Source organism: Pygocentrus nattereri, chromosome 20, assembly GCF_015220715.1.
Source record: "Pygocentrus nattereri isolate fPygNat1 chromosome 20, fPygNat1.pri, whole genome shotgun sequence".
NCBI classification, from domain to species: Eukaryota; Metazoa; Chordata; class Actinopteri; order Characiformes; family Serrasalmidae; genus Pygocentrus; species Pygocentrus nattereri.
Window position 1 is genome coordinate 33,635,030 of NC_051230.1, and position 10,000 is coordinate 33,645,029.

General features: G+C 41.7%; 1 protein-coding gene across 3 annotated transcripts in view; it reads right to left on the minus strand.

Moving 5' to 3' along the window:
* Positions 1 to 10,000, minus strand: part of LOC108415385 (protein unc-13 homolog B) — a 177,711-nt gene that overhangs the window by 14,884 nt on the left and 152,827 nt on the right. For 2 of the 3 annotated variants that reach the window (XM_037531697.1, XM_037531696.1), the window contains 5 exons: positions 9,429 to 9,458; positions 4,827 to 4,841; positions 3,652 to 3,672; positions 2,039 to 2,065; positions 1,144 to 1,164 (listed from right to left, as the gene is read on the minus strand). The exons of the other annotated variant lie outside the window; for it this stretch is intronic. In XM_037531697.1, the coding sequence (XP_037387594.1) occupies positions 1,144 to 1,164; positions 2,039 to 2,065; positions 3,652 to 3,672; positions 4,827 to 4,841; positions 9,429 to 9,458 (114 nt within the window). The remainder of the gene's footprint in view (positions 1 to 1,143; positions 1,165 to 2,038; positions 2,066 to 3,651; positions 3,673 to 4,826; positions 4,842 to 9,428; positions 9,459 to 10,000) is intronic. 3 annotated transcript variants of the gene reach the window in all.

Consider the following 10,000-nt stretch of genomic DNA (forward strand, 5'->3'; position numbering starts at 1 on the left):
GTTTTGAAATGATAGAAATGACATATTACACAGTAATTACTTAATACTTGATCGTAGTTACTCAATAATTCATAGTAGTTACTGATGAAGTCAAACACACTTTAAGCACAGAGACAGAGGGAGTGTTAAACAGGATATTCCTCTCATTCCTACTGCTAACATTCCAGCATTCCCACTGCAGTCTCTCCCATACAGTCTCTCTAACAGTCTCTCCCACAGTTTCTCCCAGTCTCTCCCACTACAGTCTCTCTCACAGTCTCTCCAACAGTTTCTCCCATACAGTCTCCCATAGTCTCTCTCACAGTCTCTCCCATACAATCTCTCCCACTCTCTCCAACAGTCTCTCCCACTGCAGTCTCTCTAACAGTCTCTCCAACACTCTCTCCCACACAGTCTCTCCAACACATGCTCACCAACACATGCTCTCCCACTCTCTCCAACACACTCTCCCACTGCAGTCTCTCTAACAGTCTCTCCAACACATGCTCTCCCACACAGTCTCTCCAACACACTCTCCCACTGCAGTCTCTCTAACAGTCTCTCCCACTAGTCTCTCCAACACATGCTCTCCCACTAGTCTCTCCAACACAGTCTCTCCAACACATGCTCTCCCACTAGTCTCTCCAACACAGTCTCTCCAACACATGCTCTCCCATACAGTCTCTCCAATAGTCTCTCCCACTACAGTCTCTCAAACAGTCTCTGCCACTACACTCTCTCCAACACAGTCTCTCCAACACACTCTCTCCAACACATGCTCTCCCATACAGTCTCTCCAATAGTCTCTCCCACTACAGTCTCTCAAACACACTCTCCCACTGCAGTCTCTCTAACAGTCTCTCCCACTAGTCTCTCCAACACATGCTCTCCCACTAGTCTCTCCAACACAGTCTCTCCAACACATGCTCTCCCACTAGTCTCTCCAACACAGTCTCTCCAACACATGCTCTCCCATACAGTCTCTCCAATAGTCTCTCCCACTACAGTCTCTCAAACAGTCTCTCCCACTACACTCTCTCCAACACAGTCTCTCCAACACACTCTCTCCATCACAGGCTCTCCCATACAGTTTCTCCAACAAAGTCTCTCCCAGTCTCTCCAACGTAGTCTCTCCCTCAGTCTCTCCCACACAGTCTCACTCACCTCCTTCATCTTTCGCTCCTCCTTCACAGCGCAGAACAGCCCCGAGAACAAAACCAGAAAACACTCTTTAATAATAAGACACACACACACACACACACACACACACACACACACAAACACACACACACACACACACACACACACACACACACACACACACACACACACACACACTCCAAATACTCTGTAGAGAATGAGCTGAACAAACGTATTACAGTGAACAGCCATGAGGGGAACCAACTAGCACAGGTCTGCAAGTTACTCAGTACTTACTCAGGGGAAGTCCACTATTCTCTCCAAAATTCCACATAATTAACCATTTGAGATGTAAACAGCCGTTCAGAGCCGTTCACACCGCTGTTCTAGAGAAACTTACCGAGTCAGAACTGTTCACAGTTGTGGTGATAGGAACCAGACGTCCACCTCTAAAAGCTTCTCATAGAAGGTTCCTGCATGAACTAGTTATGAATTATTCATTATTAATTAATATTCTATATTTTGTTTATTCAAATATTAACACTTTTCTCAGCAAATAAACGCAAACTACACAAATAAATAGATTTTTAAAATTAGTTTTAGGTGCCTAAGACTTTCACACATTGCTGTATGTTCAAAGTTCATTTCATATATTTAAACTTATTATTTCAGATTCTCCACTGTTTTCCATCATCAACCTTCCATATAAACTCAGAAGACTAGTGTGGGTTCTCTGGTGGTTCTAGATAGTAAATAAAATGTCTATGTTGTAGTCATGGCGACCCCTGGTTCCCATCATGCTCTGAATCTCTCTGTTTACATCTCAGACACTGACTTATGTGGGAATTTTGAGCTGCTAATACTGTGCTTGAACTCAAAACTGCTACACAGTACAGTGTGGAGACTTTCAGGAACGAACCTCTTTCTCTTTGTCCCTCTTTTCAGCCTGGAGTCAAAGCACAAACAAACAAAAGGTGAAATTAAACAAACACGCAACTGCTGAGAATGTCAGTGCAGAACTTCAGAGTGTGATCAGGTGTCTAAGGCATAATACATTATAACCACATCAGGGGTCTTGGAGAGTTGAGCTCTACCCTGCCTCCACTAAGCTCCCCGCCCCTTACTTCACTCTAATACATCTGATCCAGCCAATCAGGGACTTTGAGAAGTGGTTGATTAGCTGACTGGGTGGTCCGAAAGACTTGGCAATAGACGGGTCCCAAACAAGTGAAGATATGGCTTTAAAAGGCCTTACATAAATAAGTTAAACAAAGATATAGCTAGAAAAGCCAATCTAGTTACACAGTCACATCTTGGTATATTAGGTCATCAGAGAAACTCAAAAACAATCTACAAACAATCTCATAATAAAAGTATAAGAGCTGCTCTAAAACTGAACACATCCTGTACAGAAAACTGAACATTTTAATTCACAATTACTGTTCATTCACTGAATGTTAAGGAAAATAAGGAATAAAACGTGGTCTGTAGAAAAGTTACGACCCTTTTTAAGTTTTAAGTCTCCAATAAACTCAGCAAATGAACAGAAATAGTGCAGTAAAATTAACAGAACAATGGCCGACTGTGTGTGTCTACTGTCCAGGATACCTCAGCACATGTTCATGCAGAAAATCAACAAAATGTATAAAGTGGCCAGGAGCAGTCCTGGACTTTTGCATGGGACTGCTTATACGCTATATTTGCTCATCAGACACTGATGTTGGACGAGAAGACAAAATCTCTTGGTGCTGCAGCTTTAAGAGCTCCTTTCACTGGAACTAAGGGGCCAACCCCACACCATGATCCCCCCTCCACCAAACTTTACACTCTGCACAATGCAGTCAGACAAGTATCGTCTCCTGGCAACCGCCAAACCCAGACTCGTCCATCGGATTTCCAGACAGAGAATCGTGATTGGTCACTCCAGAGAACACGTCTCCACTGCTCTAGAGTCCAGTGGCGGCGCTTTACTCCACTGCATTCCACGCTTTGCATTGCGCTTGGTGATGTAAGGCTTGGATGCAGCTGCTCGGCCATGGAAACCCTTTCCATGAAGCTCTCTACGCTGTTCTTGAGCTGATCTGAAGGCCACATGAAGTTTGGAGGTCTGTAGTGATTGACTCTGCAGAAAGTTGGTGACCTCTGCGCACTATGCCCCTCAGCATCCGCTGACCGCTCTGTCATTTTACATGGCCAACCGCTTTGTGGCTGAGTTGCTGTCGTTCTGATTATATTATGAGCTGATTATATTATGCTGACTGACATTAAGATGCTGCTCACTGTTAAAAACACTGTTCCAGTAAGTTGAGGGCACTTATATCAGTGTATAACAGACAGTCCACCCGGCCGGTCTCTCTAGTTCATGTGACAACAGTGAAAATGATTTTTAAAGGTTTCATCGTGTTTTAATTCTCTGTGTTAGTGGCTGCCGTGCAATGTTTATATGTATTTAATCACCAAGTAAAATCAATTAATCAATCAATAAATCATTCTATCAACCACACACAAGCAAATCTCACAGAATGTACACACCTTCTCCCTTTTGGAGCCAGTCTGGAGTGAAAAAAGAGAACAAAAAGATGAAGAGAAATCACCCACAGAAAAAAGCCTAAAGCTGCTGCTATCACATCTATCACTAGGCTAACACAGCCAGGAAAAGTTCTTTAGAGCCATTATCTGGGCTGTAGGTTTGTTTTTTGCTCAGAACAAACAGAAATGATATTAGTGTTTGATTATACAAATATGGGTGAGTGTGGGTGCACTTAACTATCTGGTAACTGCAGAAAATCTGATTTTGTCAGTAATCCGATCAATGTCTTTACACGCACTTGAGCAGTCAGATGATGAGGAAACTCCAGGTCAACGAGTGGAATCAGGTTTCTGTTTACAACCAGCGAATAAACTCACAGAAACTCACAGAACTCACAGAAGATGTGACGTAAACGTAACGTAAAGCTCAAACTTCATGTCACGTTTTTATTTTTTTACATCATCTAGAAGATGAAGAATATTTAAACCCTCCTTTCCTCAAGCATGCATGTGGATTCGGCTTCTCTCCTAAAGTGTTTTGCTGTGCCTCATTTTTCACGGTACAGCAGTCTGTTTTCGCACATGCTCAGACTGGAAGAAATGAAAGAAATCAGAGTGAGAGCTTACAGCTCTGAGAATCTGATTACTCAGCTAAAGTCCAGCCTCTTTATCAGGTTTCTAGACCTTACTCCGATCTAAGAAATCAGAGTGTGCTGTTTATGGGCCATTTTAATCCGATAACTGCAGTAATCTGATAATAATCGGATTACTGAGTGCAGTAAACAGACACTTTCATTGCATTCAGTACCTGGTTGGGCTAATCACTACTTCAGTGTGTTAAATCGAAGGAGCCCCTGATGGAACTGAACAAATCTAAGCGAAGGCTGCGAGCATCGAGGATAAACTTCACATTTCAGACTAGATCACAAGATATGAACCGTTAAAAAAGGCCTTTACTCCAGTTTTAAAAGCAAAAACACAGCCAAGATAAAAGCTTTTAAACAATGTGTCTACGACTTTTGCACTGGACTGTATATCATGCCTCCCTGCCAAATAAATAAACAAATGAGTAAATAAATAAATAGATTTGGAGATCTGACTAATGGACATAAACACACAGTATTCTGTAGCCTGTAACGGGCTTTAATGTAGTTATGTAATTAATGACTAACACCCACCTTCTGCTTGTTGAGCTTTAAGACATGAAAAAGAGAAAAATAACAATGAGAATGAATAAAACACCGAGAGACTAAAGAGATGGAGGGATATGAAGGATGAGTGATAGAGGATGAAAGGAGTTTAAGCTGCGAACAGAAACAATCGAGTCAGGCCGGGACTGAGGTTCACTCAACAAGCACACGGAGGGGTCAAGAGCCATCAGCTGACCCTGTCGCCATGGTTACAGATGAACCAAAAACCACTCCTGCCCACTGTTTGGTCAGTAATGATGCTGAGGTTAATGTGTGACTGTTGGAGCAGGTCAGTCTGTGAATGTGGAGTTGAAAGATCCAGAAGGAATACAAACAAACAAACAAACAAACAAACAAACAAACCAACGTATTAGCTAAACTTTTTTTAGCTAAAGTTTTTTGAAGCCAAAGTTGAACCAGCTTCTAAGAACTCTGGAGGCGTGTCTGATTTAGGTTTGATAAATATTTTCAGGATGTACACAAAATGAAGGTTTTTAATTTTTCATATTTTATGAGCTCTAATATTGTCCTACACTGATTAGTCTGGCTCAGCTTAATGAAGACTTTTCAGCAGCCTCTGACAAAATAAACCTCAAAAATCAAAACCCCTAGAATTTATAAGCTCTTCAGAAAAAAGCCCAGTTATTTCAGCGTGGGTGTGTCCATATATGCCCCGCCCCTACCTGCCCTCTTTACTCCGATAGGCTGCAGACAGATGGATAGTTTAAATAATACATGCTTGGAAGAAGGCAGCGGGCATGTAAACCTCACAGTAGCCACATTTACACGCAGCCTAATAATCCGTTAATAATCCGACTAATAGCTCAATCGGAATAGTCTAGTCCGATTGAGGCCATTTGGAATACAATTTCTATTTGAACGAGGTAGGTAATCCTGTGAATAATCCATTAAATAGAAGAATAATAGACATGTAAAGGCTTGTATCCAATTACATTCCCTTTCGGAACGTCTAAGTACGTTCTGCGCATGTGCGTCGTAGAGAACGCGCAGAACTCATCAACGGTTCTGGCCAAAGTTTATATCATTCAACATGGTGGAGCAGAAACTGGTCTGCAGAGGAGACGAAGTTCATGCTCTGATCTCGACGTCTTCCTTTTGGCCTTCTTTACTAAGGGCATGTGAAGGACATTCTTCTGAGTCTGACATCATTTTAATGCAAATAAAAATACAAGCACTGCTCACTGCTGCTCATCTCACACTGACTGGACCTCATGTGATGTTCGCTGTTATGGTAACGTTCACTCTAAGTGGTTCTCCACGCATGTGCACCATTTTGGATCGGATTACTTATAGTGCGCATGTAAACGAAGATTTTCCATCAGATTGTTGAACAGAGTGAACATATAAACACCTCAGTCTGAATCTGTAAAGGGAATCGCACTGGCAAAAATTACATTTGCATTAAATACATTTGCATTAACTCTCGAGGTCTGGACCGACCTTGTCTTACACAACCAAGCCTATTCAAGATTACTGAAGAACAGGCAAGCAGTTAGCACCATGCTAATTGGTGAGGTATACGCTTCCATTATTATCTACATTAGCCTAAACTAAATAGGAAACTTCCAAACACGTCTGATCAAATCCATTTGGTGTGGGTGGAGGGGAAAGTGGGGAATTCAGTTTTCAGCCAAACTACCACTTGAAGTTACAACGTCAGGAAATAATGGAGTGAAACACAAACACACACAGAAAACTAACCCAGGGGGTCACAGACACAGAGTGTCCTGTACTGAACTCAGTTATGAGTATGTACAGGTCAGGGAAATCAACACCACTGCAGAACAACACATCACACAGTACATCCATCACACACTGCTAAAGGTAAGAAGTGTTTAACGGTGCCTCCACTGGACCCACCTTGTTCTCCTTCTCTCTATTGTCCATCTACAGAGGAGAAAGTGGAGAAATCAAGTCTTTACTGTGTTTGTTAACGAGGAAAACGCTTCTTCACTGATAAGCTGTAGGTAAACCCAACTCAGCGCCGTGTGGGTGGTCTTGATGTGACGTGCTTCTGGAGGCAATGTTTAGCTCAGCTAGCTAACATTAGCCACTCATTTCTTTTATTTGTTTGCTTGTGCTTGAGCATCGAGTGGCCGCGGCTACGCTGTAGCTGAGAAAACTCAGTAGCTCTGTCCTATGAAGGCTTCTCGTTTGCGTCACATAAGGCTAAATGGAACGGTCCACCAAGACGTCTTCGGTAAGAAGTTGTGAAATTTGACGGAGAAAACGCTGTTGAGGTGAACCATAATAAGCTGGGAAAAAACGGCGATGTGAATGAATTCACTGAATGATATATTACGGTATATATATTATATATTATATAATATATTATATATTATGGTTTATATTACTGTACATTTCACTGGTCTTCTTACAGCAAATAGGCTTTTTCCAATGTTTCCTGATATCTGGTGCACGTTATATTGGCCACAACTACTCTGTCAGTCTTGTTCCGGTTACCCGCACGTCCACGTTGGAATCTCTTCCATCTGAAGGTCCACATGTTTATCAATAGAAAGCATAAAGGCAGCAGGATAAACTTACTGGCTTAAAAATTGAATGTCTGGGAAATTTTCAACAAAGCTATGTTCTACCACATATGGGGCATGAATCAGTGAACATGAACTCAAAAATTCCACCAGAGGCGTCTCCAAAATCCCGAATCTTACAAAAGAACTGAAAACTGTTTCACCCCCGTTTGTGCCCCCGTCCAGTCTGGAGAAGTTAAGTTGCGTTGTTCGTGTAAAATCACTGCCTTGAGCGCTTTTGGAAGGAAACACACCTCGTGTGGCCTTCATGTAACACATTTTTGGTCCACTCCAGTATTGAGGACCACTAAATGGCGTGTGGATCCCTTACACAGTGGTTGAGAAACCGTTTTATAGACGGACAGTTGCTGGACTGAAAAATTTTAGGACGAAATGTCTTTAAAAGTCATTTGAAATGTTATTTGAAACATTTATCGCTTTTAAGCGAGACATCCTGGCATGTTGGCCTTCGTGATCTGATTTTAGTGGATTTCTATTGGTTGCAGACTTGTTTTGAAAATCACCCTCTCCTACACGCCAAACAGAAACAGTGATCGGTCTAACGGCCCCTTCCTGTTAAAGTAGGCAGCTCTAGGCTGCGTTAAGGGACCCCAGATTATTTGACGATAGCTTGCAAGATTAGTAGGACCTTGAATCTCTCTGGGTGAACGGCTTTATGTGTGCATGTACTCGTTTTTTTTTGGTTGGTTTTGTATTTTGTGTATATTGTCATCTCCATAACTGTAACTTTACAAGAGATGGAAAAAAACATCTTAACCTTGAAAGGAATTTAATGGAATCAAATCAGAAGAAATGTTCAACCGTTTCTACTGGTCCGTTCATCAGGAAATTATATTATAATCTGAATTGCAGCTGGTATTTTCAAAATGTACCAAAGAATGACAAACGAAAATAAAGATATGCAGTTTTGTCCTGACAGCAACACTTATTTGTGCTTGTCTTTTCCATTTGCACTAACGGTCTGAACACAGCTGTTTCTATCAACGGCACAGCTGGAGCGAAACAGCTAAACCCTGCTTTGCACATCTGCACCAACACATACATACTGAGGTGTGTGCATGTTGAGCACTGATCAGACTTCTGTGTCAGCTCTATTTCAGTCAAAGTCACTGAAAAGATTCACTGCTGAGCTGTTTAACTGCGACTGCTCAGATGATCTGATTCATTTCTACTCCACTCTATTCCAAAAGAAACCGATTTTGATGCATTTGAACATTCAGCCCCCAATTCAATTACCTCACAGTGATTAAGGAGCAAATTAAGCGGACAGAATGAGAGAAACTTAGAGTTTTAAAGTTAGACAGTTTTTATGTAAGATTTGGGGATTTGGTGACCTCCCTGGTGGATATGTGTTACTGCGTTCCAGACCACTGAGGCCCCCTTCCCCAAGCGGATGAATCTGATGACTGAAAATGAACTGAAAGAAAACTCAGTCATGTCGCTTTGCTCAGTTCACACCGTCGTACGTCTTTATGTATGAACATCACGCACACAGACTCAAAGAGATGGTCCGCTGATTCACCCACAGCTGCCTGTTTTCTCCTGACTCACTAATGATACTTTCTTCAGCTTTAACAACAAACATCCTACATAGATTTCTCTAAATCTTTTGGCAAAAAGAATAAACGACTAACTCCTACTAACATCTGACTGGAAAACAGAAAAAAACGAAAAATCCTTGTGTACATAATTGTAATCGGGCCCACATTCTCACATGGTTATTTGTGATTGGGTGGATGAAAAGCTCCCACATACTGTTTAACAGAGATTTATACTGGATTAGAAGAAGAAGTAAACCTCAGACACCAAACATGTCCCGGCTGACTCACTGCATTTGGGGTAAAAGAGGGTACATTTTGGCTGAACTGTTGCTTTAAACCCACTGCTTCATCATCATCAATTACATTAGATTATATAGACATATAGGTGAAGGTTACCTCTAGCACAATGACAATACTACTAAACCTACAGGACCAAACTGTAGAACATTCATCATCATCATCATCATTCGTCCTACCTCTGATCCCTCTGAGTCAGAGCAGCCCGACTGGGGATGGGATTAGAAACAAAAACAAACATAAAACAAACATAAACTTTAACAAACATGAACAGACTCATCACAGCTCACACAGATAGAGACTCCTATCATAAAGAACCTGCATGCGATAAACTACAGCTGCTCATGTTCCACTGATATTACGCCTAAAACATACGACTGGTGGTCCCACATAAGAAGCCATACGGTACAGCTGAACACCATCACTTCCATGTGCCTCCTGAACATCTCCTCCCACAGTGAAGGTGGTATTAGCTGTAACAGCCTCTACTCTTCTGGGAGGCTTTACACTAGAAATTCTGACCATTCGTGGTTTAAAGTCGTCCTTTATGGATTTGTGATCTGGGTTTAATACAGTACAGTAGTGAGATGGTCATTGTTTCATGACACGGCCAGTGTGCGGTAGCTTATAGCCAAAGGAACTAGACACTTACTTAATCAATTGTTTATTTATTTGCGTATTTATTTGGTCTTTGAATAACTGTCGTATAATTCTCTACAACTCTGACTGAAATGCTCATCTCTACGCAGGA